General features: G+C 48.5%; 6 protein-coding genes across 6 annotated transcripts; 1 reads left to right on the top strand and 5 right to left on the bottom strand.

The window, feature by feature from the left end:
* Nucleotides 1-30: 30 nt before the first annotated feature.
* Nucleotides 31-2,315, bottom strand: TrAtP1_007304 (uncharacterized protein). The gene is made up of 2 exons (XM_014092949.2): nt 2,018-2,315; nt 31-1,957 (listed from the first exon to the last, which is right to left on the bottom strand). Exons 1-2 carry the CDS (start codon nt 2,189-2,191, stop codon nt 86-88), a joined length of 2,046 nt encoding a protein of 681 aa, XP_013948424.2. The 5' UTR covers nt 2,192-2,315; the 3' UTR covers nt 31-85.
* Nucleotides 2,316-2,820: 505 nt separating this feature from the next.
* Nucleotides 2,821-6,084, bottom strand: TrAtP1_013351 (uncharacterized protein). Its single transcript, XM_014092948.2, has 4 exons — nt 5,915-6,084; nt 4,617-5,736; nt 3,439-4,559; nt 2,821-3,380 (listed from the first exon to the last, which is right to left on the bottom strand). Exons 2-4 carry the CDS (start codon nt 5,676-5,678, stop codon nt 3,056-3,058), a joined length of 2,508 nt encoding a protein of 835 aa, XP_013948423.1. The 5' UTR covers nt 5,679-5,736; nt 5,915-6,084; the 3' UTR covers nt 2,821-3,055.
* A 205-nt stretch (nt 6,085-6,289) lies between these two features.
* TrAtP1_007303 (uncharacterized protein) lies at nt 6,290-7,612 on the bottom strand. The gene is made up of 3 exons (XM_014092947.2): nt 7,262-7,612; nt 6,554-7,206; nt 6,290-6,499 (listed from the first exon to the last, which is right to left on the bottom strand). The coding sequence occupies exons 1-3, from the start codon at nt 7,419-7,421 to the stop codon at nt 6,479-6,481; spliced, it is 834 nt and encodes a 277-aa protein (XP_013948422.1). The 5' UTR covers nt 7,422-7,612; the 3' UTR covers nt 6,290-6,478.
* A 2,777-nt stretch (nt 7,613-10,389) lies between these two features.
* Nucleotides 10,390-11,614, top strand: TrAtP1_007302 (uncharacterized protein). Its single transcript, XM_066113466.1, has 2 exons — nt 10,390-11,028; nt 11,083-11,614. Exon 1 carries the CDS (start codon nt 10,486-10,488, stop codon nt 10,978-10,980), a length of 495 nt encoding a protein of 164 aa, XP_065969552.1. The 5' UTR covers nt 10,390-10,485; the 3' UTR covers nt 10,981-11,028; nt 11,083-11,614.
* A 34-nt stretch (nt 11,615-11,648) lies between these two features.
* TrAtP1_007301 (uncharacterized protein) lies at nt 11,649-12,442 on the bottom strand. Its single transcript, XM_014092945.2, has 2 exons — nt 12,060-12,442; nt 11,649-11,993 (listed from the first exon to the last, which is right to left on the bottom strand). Exons 1-2 carry the CDS (start codon nt 12,348-12,350, stop codon nt 11,808-11,810), a joined length of 477 nt encoding a protein of 158 aa, XP_013948420.1. The 5' UTR covers nt 12,351-12,442; the 3' UTR covers nt 11,649-11,807.
* Nucleotides 12,443-13,162: 720 nt separating this feature from the next.
* TrAtP1_007300 (uncharacterized protein) lies at nt 13,163-16,848 on the bottom strand. Its single transcript, XM_014092944.2, has 3 exons — nt 15,887-16,848; nt 13,859-15,794; nt 13,163-13,790 (listed from the first exon to the last, which is right to left on the bottom strand). Exons 1-3 carry the CDS (start codon nt 16,516-16,518, stop codon nt 13,317-13,319), a joined length of 3,042 nt encoding a protein of 1,013 aa, XP_013948419.2. The 5' UTR covers nt 16,519-16,848; the 3' UTR covers nt 13,163-13,316.
* Nucleotides 16,849-16,949: the final 101 nt, after the last annotated feature.

The following is a 16,949-nucleotide window of genomic DNA, read 5'->3' as shown; positions in this document are numbered from 1 at the left end:
CTATTTTGGAAAAAGCAAAAGTGATGTTGTCATTATCGTTGGAAAAAGAAATTTGTATAATCCCCTGCTTGGTTCAATCGCTTGATTACAGAATTCCCACGTCGTTGCACAGCGTCTCATCCCACCCTTCGCCATACATGATGCCATGAACATAGCACGGTCCTATAAGCTCTCTCCTGTCACCTTGCCCTATTCGACGAACAATAAACGGCATTCTACCACCTTTGTATAAAGCAATATGGTCGCCAACAACAGTTTGGCTGGGAATAACCGCCAAATACCCCTTCTTAGTCCTCGCCAACCGTCGCCATAGCGTCGTCTCCGTTGCTGTGGCATACACCCTGTCTTCAGCAACGTTGAACCCCGAGCCTATCCCCACGGCCGCAACCATTGTCTTGTAAAAGCCGCCATTGATGCCGAGATTCTTGAGGAAAGCCATCTTCCGAGGTCCTCGAAGCGTTTTGCGCCACTTTCGAAATCTTTGAAGCGCCAGCTCAGGCGAATCTATACTTCCGGTGCACATTGTCATGGCAAATACAGTTTCTGCGTCTTCGCCAGTTGGGTACTTTGAGTGTTTTTTAGGCATGGCTAGAGTCTCCCATTGAACCAAGATGTCAAAATATGAGCCAAGGCCGAGAAATAGCCTTTTCATGAAGCCTGTGAGATTTGATATAGAGCTTCCCATTGTCGCAATATCGTTGTGATCCATAGCGGGAACTGTAAGAATATCTTCCACTTGTATTATTTCATCAAATTCGTATCCAGATAGCATCAGAGTTTTCGCGTCGGGGCCGGTCATCGGCGCCCATTGGGTAGAAAGCGAAGCGCTGAATGGTTGCTTTTCCTCTTCTCCTTTGGTATCGTGTGAATGCGGATCTAGAGATACGGGGCTAGGGGCTGGCAAATTTCTCCAATCTACGACCCAAGATGGTACGTCCAGCGTAGAGTTAAAATTGCGATCTGTAAAGAGAATGTCCAAATTCTTCATCTGAGACATAATGAGTAGCGAGGTCTTCTGGTAGCATTCTGCAACCGATTGAGTATAGTCGGGCACTATATTTAACTCGAGAGACTCTTCCTCGCCAAGAAGGCCTAGGATGGAATAAATTTTATCGTGGGCATCTGTCGCATTCAGTGACATTACCCTTCTCAAGAGCCATAAAAGACCGGCGCCTTCGTAAGGTGAACTCGCATCGTTTAATTTCGGCCGCAGGGTGCCAATTAGTATCAAAGCTGTTCGAAAGAGCTGCTCTGGCCTGCCTCGGAGTCCCTTTTCACTCATAAAAATGGTGATAGTGAAGCCAATATAGAATAGATCCCAGTCGATTGCCTGGGTGCCACACACTAAAATCGCCTCTTTTGCAAGGCAGACTTCTTGGAGAACCCAGCATCGAGTAAACCACGGGCGAGCAATCAGTCGCAAGAAGGCAGAAATTTCTTCGTCGCTAGCATCAGATACGTCGACTTCCTCATCTCCTGCGTCGGCAACATGGTCATCAACCTCAGGCGTCTGTAGGGCTAGGCTGGCATCATCGGAGGCTGTCTCCGAGACGTTTTCAAGTTTTGCTTCTTCCCTTGCCTTCTCTGCATTCCGCTTTTTTGCATCTCTCATCATCTTTTCTAAAACCTCTTTTCGGTTCGGGCCCATTACGACATCGAGCCCAGAGTCCAAGTCTTTTAGCAGGTCCAGTCTAGTTTCAATCATCTTCTCGCATAGTGGGAAAACTAGGTCGCTGTCCGCATCGGCCTCTCCTAACCAGATAACAACGAGACTCGCCATGCGATAAATGTCCTTCATGAGGCTGACCTGATAACCACGCTCTAAATCATCTTTCTGATTGATACAAATGGCGTCAATCCAGAATATCCTCTCGTTGTCTTCGCTGCGCAGGTGGCGCAAAGCGGAATCCAGATTTTCAGTAACATCAAATTGTTTCCCGTTGCAGGTGATTGACAGCTTTGTTCATTGCGTTAGCTAAATTATGACAAGATGTTGTAGCGGAAGAGTTTCCCTTACTTTTTCAGTGCTAGTTCCCCATACATATGAAAGAGCGTTGAAAGCTGGCTTGTCTGCCAGCTTGACAACTGACAACTCGACGTGAATCGGATCAGACAAGTTTGCGCTCGGAGCTAGGCTCAAAATTCGAATGTGGTCGCCGCCTGGCAGACCCTGGATGGGTTCATACTCCATGTCCAACGCTTATAAGTGTTGTAGAGACTTGAATCGTTTGTCAGGCCTGGAGTAGTTGCGCAAGTCGCGAATGAGATGACTGAGAGCAAGACTCAACCCGCCATTTTAACAACCAGCAGCTCACTTCATATATAATTTTCGCAACGCTACACAACAACACAGAAAGCCTAGTCTAGCTACATCTAACTACGTGCATATGATAGCGTCTAGCGCAACCGAGAGAGGTGGAGTGAATAGGGGCCATAGTGTGTAACCGTGCATGCGCCGAAATTAGGGCGTGAAGACTATTCCGAATAGAAGCTTCCATGTATCACAACTACTAACTCAGTGAAGGCTATAGCCCTTGTGTATACTAATCAATAAATGTTAAGGTTCCTTTGGCAGTATGACGGATAGAAGGGGTAAAGAACCGTTGAAACATGTAAGATTCTCCCACTTTTCTTGCCCGCCTTGGATCCTAGAGGGAGAGAGTAGCCCTGTAGGATCATTTCAACCTCACAAGTGGAACGAGTGTGTCTCACGCTGAGACAAGCACTTTTTTCTTGGGCTTTCAGTCTACAACCAGGTATCCCATTTCACCTTGGCATAGACTCAACTCAAGTTTAAAGAGCTCGCTCGAAAATGACAACTTGAGCAAAGAGCCAATTACTCCATTTTTGAAGTAGCGTATTCTAAGTATTACATCAATCTATGATAGTATTTGAACAGCAAGGGTGCGCGTGTTGAGCCGCATTGCAACCAACTAGGGTACCAAAAACAATAAGCACTATATCCCATACAATCTTTTCAACCAACCAAAACAAAACACATATCAAGTGTTGAAGCAAATCCCTTCCCTCCATATTAGATGCCAAATGTGGTGATTTATTCAGTGTCTGGACTAGTAGGCAGCTCAGTGGACTGAACGCCCCAGCTGTCCATCTTGGTTAGATTGCGCCGGCTGGGATCCCGGCTCCAGATGCCGGGGAATATCATCGGATCGCTGCCCGAGATGTGCGCATCGGCAACTGAGTTGGAAGTGCTTCGGGGAGGTAGCCCTTGTTCAGATGTAGAAGTCGGAGACGTGATGCTTGATGCAGGTTCTGTGGCGCTTGAAGACGGTAGATTTCCGCTTGGTGTCTGTGCTGTCAAGTCACTCTTGGCGTTTCTCTGTTCAGCATTGGTGTTGAACGCAGCGTATCGACTCAATCTGTATGTCAAACATTGTCAGTAAGTCTTCCATTGTTATTAGGGCCATCGAAACATACACCTCCCGCTCTGTAAGCAGCGTGTGATATCTGAATTCCTCCCTCCTATCAGGGACGTTGGTCTTGGCCATAGTGTTTCCTTCCTTGCCTGGCTTGTCAAAGCAGGGGCCCAGCCAATGGCGTTTAACAGCCGCCTCGTAGCCACTCTGCAGGACCGAGTTCTTGGCCAGCTCACACATGTCTGTTGGGCTAAGCTTATAGATCTGAGCGGCAACTGCGTATTCCTCCATCAAAGGCTCCTTGGTAAATGCAAATTGCAGTGGGTCGTCAGTTGAGAGAGACACGTTGAGGCCTCGTTTAAAGTACTGCGGGAACGGATTGCGATCATATGATAAGAAGAGTGCGTTGTTGCTCAGTGGAGACATGGCAACTCCAATCTGCTCCAGGTAAAACACATACTGCAGCAATGGGACTTTGCGAAGCAAGACTCCGTGGCTAATGCTGTGGCAGCAAAGCGTCGCAGCCGCCAAGTGCTCTGGATCTCCAGCTTCGGCACAGTGCGGTCGCAAGATGAGAGTGTTGAAGCCTCGCTTCTTGCGCAGGAAGTTGAGAGACGCTATGTTGGAGAAGAGGTAGTAAATCCAATAGTTGTATGGCGGATTTTGCTTCGTGGACCATTCTCTTGGGACGGGAAACTTCCTGTACAGCCTTCTCTCAATCTTGCTTTCATCATCAACGGTATCGATACCGACGACGCGTTGAAGGAAGATGTGCAGCTTTGGGTGGCTGGAGGGGTCTTTGGTAACTTCAAAGAGTGGCTGGAAGACGTTGGTCACAATTTGTTCAAACGACTCCATCAGGCCGTTATCTTTGTACACATCGTATAGACGAGGAACCTGGATGAGCCAGCGGACATTTTGTGAGAACAGCTTATTGTCAACAACCCAAGCTGCCAGTTTATCCCACTCATCGAGAGACCTGCCGTAAATCGAAAGACGCCACTCGGCCATTTGGTACTTGCTGGCTTCAAGATCCGAAATAACCTCTTTAGTGAGTTCAGCTAGATACCTGCCCTTGATGAGGTTATCCGTCTTTAAGAAAATCTCTCGAAGCCGGGATTCTCCAATTGGGTTGTATTTCAAGTTGAACTTGTCGAACCGGTGGAAGGAATCTGTGTGGGCCTATTTAAAATCAGCTATACTCGTTATCATTGCAAAATCCAACCTAATAATACGTACGTGCATATCCAGCGTATCAATGCTCAAGTCGTAAGCTGTGAGATTGATACTGGCAAAAACCTCCGCAAGCGTCAAATGTTTCCCGTCACGAAATAGAACAACCTCGTCAGGATTCTTCTTCATCCGGCTCTTGATGAAGCGCAACAGGTGCTTCTGATTCATAGACGCCGAGTGGTGGACGTGGGTGTCTACCTTTCGGACATTGTAAAAGTCTCGGTGAGGAACCTTTTTGCTATCCGCGGTTTCCTGATACTCGTTAAGGAGCGCGTACAAGTTAAATTTGCCTTCCAAGTATTGAAGGCGGCGAAAGGCAAAACTTTTGCTTGGCCCGTCCGAGGAGGCAAGCAGGATACTGTCAAGATCCATGTAAAACTGTCGAATAGTTGGGGCTGAGAAAGCGAGCGCCTGGGAATCATCATTCTGAAAGATTTCATAAACTCCACCGTCGCTGAGCTTATATGTCATGCTATCGTCGTTGGGTGGCAGTGGCATGCAATGCTCCATGTCGAAATCGTCTCCTGATTCATCGCCGTACGGATAAATCTCCCAGTCAGGACTGTTCTTCGGGTCATCTTCAGGCCGTTGCAGCGAGAGAGCCAAGTACTTTTGTCTCAGAGCGATGATGTCTTCTATGCTCTTGGAGATTGAGCTTAGCTCTGCCGTCACTTGTGGCTGAGAGTCCAGGAAGTTGTTGGAGATTCCTCTGCTAGCTTCAGCTGCGATTCTCACGCTGTCTACACCAGCTCTGGGACTCTTTCCAAAAGAGCCTGGAAGTTCAGTATCCTCGTCATGCTCGAGTCCCGATCCTGTTGCCAAAGCTGCAACCGGGTCGTTGTACGAGGCTGACGGCGCCGGTTCACCGGCTACCGAACTCCGAGAGTCATCCAGCTGGCTGCGCTGGTAAAAGAGCTTGGCATCTGCCTGGGACATTTGCCGCTCAACGACAGAGTCGTAAAAGGTGGTGCGATGAGGAATATCTCTTGGAAGCACGTCATCTTGAGCATCTACCGGCAACTGAGGGGTATTCTCTCTATCACTCTCTTCTCTGTGGTGAGAACACATTTTGGGCAGGGAACCCGGCTGACACAGCCTTTATTATACTGCAGAAGTAATTTCTTTTCTAGAAAGGGAGTAATGTTAATTAATTTGCATTTATCCAATTACAACTATGTAAAATTATTTTAAAACGTTGGGCATTTAACAAGATATTCAAAGTGGCTTCCAAGCAACAGCTAAAAAAGAAAAAAAGTTTGTAAAAAGTGCAAACCCACAAAAAACAAGGTGAACGCTGAACGTACCAGAGACAATAGAGTCTTTGTGATGAATATAGAGGAGAGGAAAAGACAGCAATGGTAGTAGCAGCGAATTGAGGCAACAAATTGTGAAACCTTTTTAAGAGTTGAAAGTCTCTAGCAAAACAAACTCTCCCATCTTTATATACTCGTGCGGCTGGGACGTCATCTCGGCGTGACTCAAACTCAATTCTCACCAATTTAGCCATGACACATTATATCGATTTTCGCTATCGGGGCTCCGCTTCTACGCGGCCGGCAGCCACCGAAATGGTAGCTGAGTCGCGGAGGGTGCCTATAAGCGGGGATATGCATCAATCCGAGAGATGGCCATTGTTGCTGACGAGTGTTATCAATATGTCAATTAATCGACGTTATTACGAAAGCTGGGAGATAATTTTATGATGAACGTGTCTTGACTTGGACCAATTTTACTTTCATTCATTCTATCCAAGAAAACTATCGTAACAGCGCACAAATGCCTTTTACTTTGCATAAACATGCTGGCCCTAGACAGCCACCCAGATAGTACTGTCTCATTAACAGTACATGTTATCCTTTTAAACTTGTTTACTGGTCTTGCTGGATCTTCTGCAATGGTTGTTAGTTTTTGAAGACGAAGGATATTTCGGACGAATTAATTACCTTGGCGCTGGGGGGAAGTGGCAGCTTGACGCCAACAGCAGGGCCGACATTGGGTCGTCCGGATGTGTCAATGCCCCAGGTCTGAGTGATGGTCTTGCTGTTTGACGCAGGCAGCTTGCCGTAAACAGTGTTGGCTGTCTCACCAGTTCCGTCCTGGAACGCGGTGTAGCTCGGCTCGTTGGTCAGGACAGTCAGAGGTTGAGCGGCAGTGTAGACGATGGTGCCAGAGCCAGAGCTGAAGACGCCATCGTTTCCGTTGTAGTCGCCGACGATGTTGAGTGTCAATGCAGAAATGGGAGATTCGTAGGCAGAAGTGATTCTCTTGTTGGAGTCGTAGACGTCAAGGCTGGTCAGAGTAACGGAGCTGGAAACGGCTTGGCCGCCGGGAGGAGTGTAGATGTAGGTGATTCCGGTGATGACGTTGCTAGAGCTGAAGGTAGGGACAATGTTGATGACGGCGCCGGCGGGGATCTGGTTGGCCTTGGGCAGGGTGGTGATGGTGGACTCGTCGTTGATGATTTGGGCATAGGTGCCGGCAGGAACGGTGCCGGACCAGTTGTCAATGATACCGTAGAGAGTCTTGTCGCCGGGCTGGGAGAAGACTACATATTGCTGCCAGTTGGGAGTGGTGCTTGGGGCGCCGGCAAGCTCCTCTGAGAAAAGAGTTAATATTTTCCTATACAAGAGCAAAGGCTCAGGGTCACTTACGGGCATAACCGTTGAGCTGGAAACCAAAACCGTTTTCGGTAGAGATCAGAGGCTCGGCAAAGGTGATCTCAACGTTGAGGCCAGTAATGGCATTACCTCCATCCGCAAGGAAGTAGTTGAAGTTGCTGCCAAGGCCTTGTGAAGGGGGTGCCACAGACATTGCGAAATAGTTTTAAGCTGGGAAACCACTTAAAGACTTTTTGTGTTCTAGTTGATGTGATAGAGCTGTTGGAAACCCTTTGAGACGATTGCAAGAACTTGATGGATCGAAAAGTTTTGAGAACATGCCTATTGTGCACCTATTTATGTATTTGGCAGCATCTGCCTCATTCTGCCTCATCTGCCTCATCCTCTGCCTCACCTTCAAAAGTTCGAGTCCAAGTGCGGTGAGTTGCCTATTACAGAAGCCTTATCAGAGTGCCGTCGGGATCTAAACATATCTCAAGTACTACGTTCCTAATCGAGATACCCCTCCCGATCCTTCGGCACATACGAACCGCTCGACTTCAGAAAAATACGATCAAAAACTTGGATAGTTGACGCCCTGGTTGATTCGACATCCAGTAGCGCCGGAGGGGCATACAGAGAGGGGGTGTATCCCGTACAACGCTAGTAACAAAGGTCCCCTGTACAATCGGTAGGTTTATTAGGCCGCGACATATCATATCAAACAGGATGGCGTCTTTCCAAGTATAAATGAGCTTGTGATTATGGGATCGATGAGGAATACCGAGTCTAAGTGCACCGAGTTGCCTATTCTGGAAGTCGTATCCCGGTGGCATCATATTCCATACAAATTTGTAGTAAAACTCTCTCTCAACACGCTCCCGGAGAGATTCCGAGCATAAACATCTAAATCGGCGATTCGACCCCGCGATGCTAGCTAGCAACTTCCGGTTTGAGTACATATAGATGGTGTGCTCTTTAATGGTCGTGTCATATGTGACTGGGCTTGATATGCAGTTATGGCCATTGAGAGCTATGAAGGGTTGCACTTTGAATAGTGCGAAACGAGAGGAATTAAGTTTAAATTTAATAACTGCAGAACCATATATTTCTTCGATGTCTTTCACTAGCTTGCCGGCGATCCTTTGTTGCATCCAACGGTGGCAAAGCAGCCTGTAGTATCTACTTGTCAAGGATTCTACAAAAAAGCACAGAATGGAGAAAGGATCGGCACACGAAAATATCTCACATGCACTTATCACTACCACCACCATCATCATCAAGACTGCTCCTATTATCCTCGCATATATTCATTTTGCGGTCCCTATGTTTACGCTGATCGCTTGCTTGTCTTTCAGCGGTCTTGATATTTCTGATTATATGTAGTTAGCAGATCGCAGCCATGATCTGCCAAGCTGCTTGGCAGATGCGCGAGCGGCTTTTGGAGCGGGAATTATTTTTATTTTTAGCATGGATTATAACGCCATTCTTGCAGCCGCTCCCAGTCTAGCTCGCTGTGTATTTTCTGTCCACTTACAAGAAATGGCTCCAAAAGAGCAGTGAGTTTACAGTCAACCCTACACATCATTAGATAGGACGTGTATTCTCGATACGCAGTGTAAGAGTTTTATATCACACGTATTTCGATACTACTACTGTTTACTCGCAAGCGCTGCATGCAGCTTACCAACGCAAATTATGAGCCGTATTTAAGCATCAATCTTTCTGGGGTATTGGTATTAATTAAGCAGCACCCTATTCTCATTCAGCGCGCCCCAATTCCGGGAGACAGCCTATAGCACCGGTGTCGGCACCGCCTGGTTATTGACTATGTTGTCCTAAGAAAACAATACAGCAGTGTCTATGCAATTAAGGCTGCCAGCTACGCGGAACTTGACCGAATTTGAGGCTATTCGCCGGCTATCTTTACACAATGGACTTGGCTCCTGACTTTTTCTTTCTTAATCCAGGAAATGTTGACAGTGTTAAGTAAAATGACAATAGCATTGTCTACGGTGCCAACTTCTAATACAGCCTGGGTCTGCTATTAGTAGTAGTTTGAATCGCATGAATTAGGCACAGAAACAAAGTTCTTACTTAGGTACCTATTAACAGTCCATAGACCGGCTAGGGGACTGGGTTGACGTCAAAACCGGGCTGTACAGACGAGGGCTTTGACGAGGCTACTGCCGACAGCGGCAGCAGGAATATAGTTACGGTTATAATATGCCAAGTGGGACCTCTTTAATCGAATGCAGCAACTTATGTTGTGGTCAACTGACTGAAAGCCTTGAATGGTTATGAGCTGGCCAGAAGGCGGCGGTGGCGGTGAGGTTCAAGACGAAGTAAAAGTATGAGGAAATATTCATGTACTTTGGTGTGACTAGCTTGCGAATAGCTTCACAAATGATCAAGCTCTTGAGGAGTGTGAATTTCGGTGTGTGGCAGTACATGTAGCCTTGACCGCACTAGATACTATTGTCTGATGTTACCGGCAAATAATGAGGCGGAACCGACGCCGGCGTCGTATATGTCGACAGGCTGTCTTCAGCCGCAGCTAGAGTATCACCTGATCAAACCAAGGGTCCCGCCTCATTTATCTCTTCTTTTGGACCCAAGTTTGTAGATTTCCGGATGTACTACGTGGCGTCATAGTATCTTATCGAGCTGCCCTCATTCTGATAAGCCCCAAGAGTCTGGTTCTAGTTCCCATAAATCCCCAAATGCTTGGCACCAGCGGGGACAGACATGTGGCGTCTGCCGGCGAAAACTGACAGATGCAGCGCCCACAAATATATTACCTCGCCTATCGGGCACGAATGAGGATCGACGACGCCTAATGCACCGTTATCTCATGATGTGTTTGAGATGCATCCATTGGTCCGTATTGTACTGCCCTGGCCAACCGGAGTCTATCGGAGCACAACCCGGGGCTTTCTTCCCGGGTACAGCCCACCGTTTTCACCGTCTATAAAACGCCTTAATGCTGTACCACCCATGGATACATCATATGGTCTACTGAATGCCATCATCAGTTGCGTAGAGCGCTTTCGGAGCGCATCAAGCAGCTTCGTAGAATACATCAGAATAGTGTAGCTATGTATACTCTGTAAATCTAGGTATAAATTGTTTACACGTCCACTCTGAAATAAAAGGAGAAACAATTTCCTTCTTTAGTTCCGAGATAACTGTGTACAATAAAGATATTGTCGCCACCCTCATCTTGGTCAAGAAGACAACCGTATAAGTAGCTCGCATTTGTGTACTCTTCTCAAAAGATGATCACCGTCGAGCTTAGGGGCCTTATATCAGGCATCATCATCATCATCAACGCCTCTATACAATTATGTCAAGCCGTTGACGACGTATCAGGCTTGCCGCCGTCGTTTCGCGACGTGGCCAATCGCCTCCCCGCAATCCAACACACGCTGGAGGAAGCACTTCGGAGGTTGGTTGAAGAGGAAGACAATACATGTACAATATCGGCTGAGCGATACGTTGGGCTATATCGGATGCTGGAGAGCTGCCGCAACAAGGCAACTGCTATCCAAAACATTCTGCAAAGTGTTAGTCCTGATGCCAATACCTCGCTCATCAAGCGCTGTGCAATGGCGATGAAGGCCATCTCCCTTGCGAATAGAGTCGAGGGCTTGATGCAGAACATTCTTCACGACCTTCAAGTGCTGGCGGCGGATAACGCCGTGCATAGAAATTCCAAGTCGCAGATCAAGTGCCCATATGCAGTGCTCTTCAGAGCTGGAGGCATTAGATGACGACGAGACACAGCCCACAAGAGTGCAAACTCAGTAGCTTGACACAAGGTAACTAGGACAAAAATGGTTCTGTATAAGATACAGCTAATAGTATACGTCTAGTCTGCAGCGAAAACTATTCCACGAACGAAGCTGGTGTGAGATTATGACTTCGAATGTCATGTTTCCTATTACAGGTGTTTCCCAAACGAGACAGCTGAAGATCGCTAGCCAGGCACGAACTGCTAGCGAGCGGGCGCTAATCGTCCCCGCCATCAGCAACCCACTTCCGCTACAGCACCTGCGGCAGTAGCGATCCACAGTGTATTCCTGCTACAGCAAGAGCCCAAAAGTCGCGATGCTTCAACTCCCGTTATACGTCAGTACGCTATTGGAAATTGATGAATCTTCCACAATTATGTCTTCAGTATTGATGAAGGTTAGGGGTTGGAGGTTTCTTTTTTCTTCTTCCTTTTTTTTTTTGTGGAAATGCTGCGAGCAATGAGAACTAGATATGCTGGGGGCTTCAAGTTTGAGATTGTCTTCAACGGGGCTGATCCAAGGATATGTCTCACATGAGTAACAGATGAGCTGAAGATTGAAGGATGTTCATTATGTATAGAACCGCAAGTATACAAGAGTTTCTGTTAGACCGATGAATGACTTTATTCCATTACTATCATCGAATACCATAATATCTTCATCAATCCACAACACGTAACAAACCAAAAGGTAACAACGACGAGCAATGCATAGTCAGTTCCCCTCCACCCAAACCTAGTACCGACAAGATCCCTTACTTCCTCATAAAGCAGCCACAACCAGAATATCTCGCTCCGCACATCTTACTAAAAGACAGGACGAAGAAGGAACCTCAACAGCGCGTTACTCTTCGCCTTCTTCTTTGGAAAGACCTTGCCATTGTCCTCCGTGTATGCTTGAAACTTCCGCAAGTTTGTAAACTTTCGAACAGGCTCGCCAGTTCGCTCGGAGTCAATAAAGTCGTAGATATTGACGTGATACTTTTGTATGGCCTAATAAACAGTAAAAAATGTGAATGGCTAAACTCATTTGGCTTGCTGTGTCTAATCGAAACATACCTTTTTGCACGACGTGATGGTGTTTGGAACAGGAGAGATTCCAATCTTGCCGCAAAGTATCTGCAGCACGTCCAGCTTGTTGTCGTCGTGACCATACAGCTGCTCAAATTGGTCTGCAAGCGCCTTTTGAAACCCCTTTCTGGCTTTTCGTTCCTTTTTGCTATCCGTCTTCCATCCGTAAAAAGCAACGAGGCGGCTGTAGGCGGTCGCCGATGGCTCTTGCGGGTCGTAATTGAATTGACAATAGACGGCAAAAAAGCGGCCGAGCTTGTCTCGGTCGTTGTCATTCATTCTGTCTGAACAAGCGAAATCAATAAAGCAAGAATTGTCGTATCAATCACGGAGGGTAAAACTGCAGTAACACTCGAAAGCACAAATATTGGATGGAAAGCTAGAGGTACAAACGAAGTTTGGGTAACATAGCAAACGAAACGACTTCAGGCAGCAATATTTCTCATGTGACGACATTCACTTCACTGTACATGAGCTAGGCATCAGGCGTCCAACCAACGTTGAGGCTGGGCGGTTAGCAGGGCGGCCTGCATAATGGCCTTCACTTGGCGGTTTGGGGCGCAGCTGGCGTCAGCTGCCTTTGTGGGCGGCAATGTAAAGCCAATGAGTCTCTGATACTTTGACAATGTAACAAGATCGAAATTTAGAGAAAACCAAAAGGAGACGGCTGGATTCCAACTTGCATACGCGCAACTATCTGGCGGGAGATGATAATTTCGACGAGCTTCTACTTAGGCCTACAATTGTCTACTCATAGAAAAAACAGCACATCATAGAGTTACAGTGTTAATTCCATCATTCAAATCAGAATTAATCAATTTACAACATATGCTATTTTCACTGTAACATCTATTGGATTGGCTGCGCAGCTAACAATGTATTATGTACCAACCAATATGTAAATGTAACCTGGATTCGTCGGAATTAGGTTCGAGGCACTGTATAGGCATGGACATTCGTTGGTCGTGGATTCTTTGTCCTGCCTACAGCAAAAATTCAGCCTTACATGAGCTACATGTGCAAGGCTGACTCTCAGCGACCAGTTCCACTTCCTCGTGCAGTAAGTCACAGTTTGTGCGGCAAGATTAATCTTCATCATGGTATATTAGCAATGGTAAACTGTTATTACATGTGGGTCAAGACCAAATATTCATCCGCCCCAAACCCCTCTCTTTTGTTTTTCCCTTCTGTTGCTTTTATTTTCATTGCTATCATGCCACGTAAGAGTAGGAGTCGTGTTTACACCTACTTGGAGTATCCATTGGCCTTGACCCAGTCGGCCACATCCTGTCGGTCTCGCTCCAACCAGGAAATCTTGGATCGGATAGAGTCCTTGCTCTGTGCGAGCGACTGGTCGTATCCGTTGTTGTTCTTACCGCTGAAGAACTTTTCGATTCTCTCAAGCTGCTCTGGAGTGGTGAAACCAGACGTCAGAAGAGACACCATGTGGCTGAGCATTGGCAGGGTAGGTGGGTGTCGCTTGTAGAGCTCCTCCCAGTTCTCAGTCAGCCAGGTGAACAGCGCCTCGATACCCTCGGCATGGGTGCGCAGTCCGGAAGCAGGCATGTAGATGTCCTGATCCTTGACCTCGCCGCTCAACAGCAAGGAGAGAGTTTTCTTGATAAGCTCGGGCTCCTTGGCTCGACCAAGCGATCTGAGACAGGTGTTGCGCTCGTCACTGTTGGTCGATGCATGGTACAGCTCCAAAATTTGATCGTACTGCACACAAATCATGTTAATAGCGATTTCTTGCAACACACGGTGCGGGGGACCAAACAAAGACTTACTTCCTTCTTGCCGCCAAACTTGAGGGCAATCGCAAACACGCTCTTACGAATGTTGGGGTGAATAGCCGACTTGTCACCAGCCACAAACTTGGCAAACATTTCTTTGGATTCGGAAACAATCTTCTCGTCGCCGCTCAGACCAGCGCTGCCAAAGAGCGCGGCCTTGAACTGCTGCTCGACGTGGCCGTCGGAGTCGGAGAACTGCCATCCAAGCTGGTGAGCCTTGGGGCTGACGATTTCTCTCAAGAATGTTCGAACACCATCGCGAACGGCCTCGTCTTCAAAGATCCAAGCAGCCTGGATGGAGCCAATTCGGGAGATGATTTCGTTCCAAACAACGAACTCGGTCTCGGAATCAAATCCCTTGAGGAGGTTGAGGACACCAGACGTCTTTCCGTAGCCGGAGCTGGCGAGTGCAGCAGCATCAGCAATCATACCAGTTCTGTCTTCAGTGGTCAAAAGACCCTCCTTGGCAGCCTGGCCAAGCTTCTCCAAGCGGCTTGGGGAGTACAGGGTTCGGAAGATTCCAGTGTGGTTAGCGTTGAGCTTGAAGAAGTCGGTGCTAGGCACTTTGTACTCCTTCTCTCGCTCATTCAAAGCCACCGTCTCATCGACACCATCTTTGGTCTTGAGACCCAAAAAGATTGGGTAGAGAGTCTCATCTTCCTCAGGCTTGACATCGGCAGTTCGGAGGAAGCGGTTCTGCTTTACGTGAATGGCGTTCTCGCCCTTCTCGGTAACGGTAAGAACGGGGTATCCGACCTTTTTCGTCCATGCAGTCATGACCTCGTGCACGGGCTTACCGCTGACGGCAGCCAAAGAATCCCAGAGATCGCTGGTCTGGGTGTTGCCATAGGCGTACTTTTGCAAGTACTGGCGGACACCCTCCAAGAACTTGTCTTCTCCAAGATAGGTGGAGATCATACGAAGGACGCAAGATCCCTTGGAGTAGGAGATGGCGTCGAAGATTTGGTTGATCTCATCAGCACGCTTCACAGGAACCTCAATGGGGTGGCTGCTTCGGAGAGAGTCTAGAGACAGGGCAGACTGCAGGTCGTCGGTGACGTAGGTCTGCCAAACGCGCCATTCTGGGTAGAAGATGTTGCAAGAGTACCATGAAGCCCAAGTAGCAAATCCCTCGTTCAGCCAGAGACCCTCCCACCAGTCCATGGTAACCAGGTTACCGAACCACTGGTGAGCCAGCTCGTGCTGGACAACCTCGGCAACACGCTGCTTAGTAGCAGCGCCGCTGGCCTTTTCATCAAGCATCAGGTCGACAACACGGTATGTGACAAGGCCCCAGTTCTCCATGGCTCCCTGGGCAAAGTCCGGGATGGCGACCTGGTCCATCTTGGGCAGAGGGAAGTCAACACCGAATGCTTTTTCGTAAAAGGCCAAAGTCTTGGCCGCGAGGTCGACGGAGAAGCGACCATGCTCGATATCCTGACCAGGAGGAGCATAGACTCGCACGGGGACGCGGAAATCTTTGGACTCGATGTAGTTGAGCTCGCCGACAACGAAAGCAACGAGGTAGGTGGACATGAGAGGGGAGGTGTTGAAGTGGACAGCCTTTCGGGTTCCACCAGTGACCTTGGACTGGACCTCGGTCTCGGAGGAAACATCCATGTTGCTCAAGCACGTCAAGTTCTTGTCGGCAACGAGCGTGACAGTGAACTTGGCCTTGAGAGCCGGCTCGTCAAAGCAGGGGAATGCTCTGCGGGCATCGGTGGGCTCCATCTGGGTGCTCGCCAGGATGCCCTCGGTGCCATCCTGTCTCTTGTATGTGGAGCGGTAGAAGCCCGCCATCTTGTCATTGAGCTGGCCAGTGAAGTCAATCTCCAGCTGGACCTTGCTGTCTTTTGCGAGAGTGTGGGATCCGCCAAAGTCGAACTTGGTGACCTGGGTAGCTTCATCGTAGGTAATGGCGGGGGTGGCGCTATACGAGAATGATCATGGCTGTTAGCAAACCAAGCTGGAATGAAGAATTGAACCCAAAGGCACAAAGGGAAAAAGACGGGAATTACTAACTTGACAGCCTGGCCACCAGAGGAGAGCTTTGCGCTGTGGATTTCCAGCTCGAGGGTGTGGAGGGAGACGGAGTTTGAGGTTTCGGCCACGTCCAGGTCGATGACGACGGTGCCCTTGTAGGTCAGCTTGTCGAAGTCGGTGTCGACGGTCAGATGGTAGTGGCGAGGCACGACATTGGCGGGCAGCAGCTCACGGCTCTGGACCGCAACCGACGAGCCCTCGAGGCCAGCTCTGGAGCGACACATGGCGGAGCAGAATCGAGCTGAGGCAGCAAGACGACGAGGAAGACAGAGAGGGGGAGAGCTGGTGAGACGAGCGATGCGCGGGGATGGAGAAGAGGATGAAGTATGAAGAAGAGAAGAAGAAGCTGGCGAGGACAGAAGAAGCCTCGGGCCAGTGGTTGATGATGGAGAGTATGAAGAAGAAAGAAGAAGCGGAGGAGGAGAGATTGAAGTAGAAGAAGAAGCAGTAGTAGTAGGAGTACAGGTAGCAAAAGCGCGGCAGGCGACACAGGCACGTCTCTGGCTCTGGCTCTGGCTCTGGAGCTCCCACGGCGGGGTTCGTCTCCAGGCCAGGCGCATCAGCGAGGGTGGGGGGCCATTGACGGCCCGGAGAGGCTGCAGCCACCCCATTTGACAGCAAATGATGCTGTGCTTGATGCCAGGAGGGATCAATGAGTCAAAGGACCAATGTCAGTCAGAACTTGAATATTCTCAGTGCTCGCTTGACTGCTAGCTGCTGCGTTTGTCTCACTGCAGGGAGGGAGCTCTGTTCAGTTGGCGCTCAGAGAGGAACAAGTGCTGAATGACAAAGAAAACCCTGACGCGGCACGGGCTTTTTCTCCCAGCCACTAACAGGATGCTGCATGGCATATACATATGCAGCTCTATCTGAGCATCATGATGCAGCAGCTTTCAACACAGCACGCGACGGATATAGTGCATTGCAGTGCTATTATTACATAGATTCAACTAGCCCGAAGAAAATTAAAATGCATCAACAGAGCTCAAAGTGCATGCGTTGCTGTGTCCATCCATCGTCACCACCACCAAAAGACCCCGAG

The sequence above is a fragment of the Trichoderma atroviride genome, chromosome 4, assembly GCF_020647795.1.
Source record: "Trichoderma atroviride chromosome 4, complete sequence".
Classification (NCBI taxonomy): domain Eukaryota; kingdom Fungi; phylum Ascomycota; class Sordariomycetes; order Hypocreales; family Hypocreaceae; genus Trichoderma; species Trichoderma atroviride.
The sequence above is the reverse complement of the archived record's forward strand: the minus strand, read 5'-3'. Positions and strand labels throughout refer to the sequence as shown.

Coding starts and splice junctions, on each gene's coding strand:
- TrAtP1_007302 (XM_066113466.1), top strand. CDS start 10,486: ATGATCACCGTCGAGCTTAGGGGCCTTATATCAGGCATCATCATCATC.
- TrAtP1_007303 (XM_014092947.2), bottom strand. CDS start 7,421: ATGTCTGTGGCACCCCCTTCACAAGGCCTTGGCAGCAACTTCAACTAC. Junction 7,207..7,261: donor CCAGCTCAACGGTTATGCCC/GTAAGTGACCCT, acceptor CTCTTTTCTCAG/AGGAGCTTGCCGGCGCCCCA. Junction 6,500..6,553: donor CACTTCCCCCCAGCGCCAAG/GTAATTAATTCG, acceptor CAACCATTGCAG/AAGATCCAGCAAGACCAGTA.
- TrAtP1_007304 (XM_014092949.2), bottom strand. CDS start 2,191: ATGGAGTATGAACCCATCCAGGGTCTGCCAGGCGGCGACCACATTCGA. Junction 1,958..2,017: donor GGGGAACTAGCACTGAAAAA/GTAAGGGAAACT, acceptor CAATGAACAAAG/CTGTCAATCACCTGCAACGG.
- TrAtP1_007301 (XM_014092945.2), bottom strand. CDS start 12,350: ATGAATGACAACGACCGAGACAAGCTCGGCCGCTTTTTTGCCGTCTAT. Junction 11,994..12,059: donor CCATCACGTCGTGCAAAAAG/GTATGTTTCGAT, acceptor ACTGTTTATTAG/GCCATACAAAAGTATCACGT.
- TrAtP1_013351 (XM_014092948.2), bottom strand. CDS start 5,678: ATGTGTTCTCACCACAGAGAAGAGAGTGATAGAGAGAATACCCCTCAG. Junction 4,560..4,616: donor TTGATACGCTGGATATGCAC/GTACGTATTATT, acceptor GATTTTAAATAG/GCCCACACAGATTCCTTCCA. Junction 3,381..3,438: donor CTGCTTACAGAGCGGGAGGT/GTATGTTTCGAT, acceptor TTTGACATACAG/ATTGAGTCGATACGCTGCGT.
- TrAtP1_007300 (XM_014092944.2), bottom strand. CDS start 16,518: ATGGGGTGGCTGCAGCCTCTCCGGGCCGTCAATGGCCCCCCACCCTCG. Junction 15,795..15,886: donor TCTGGTGGCCAGGCTGTCAA/GTTAGTAATTCC, acceptor ATTCTCGTATAG/CGCCACCCCCGCCATTACCT. Junction 13,791..13,858: donor AGTTTGGCGGCAAGAAGGAA/GTAAGTCTTTGT, acceptor ATTTGTGTGCAG/TACGATCAAATTTTGGAGCT.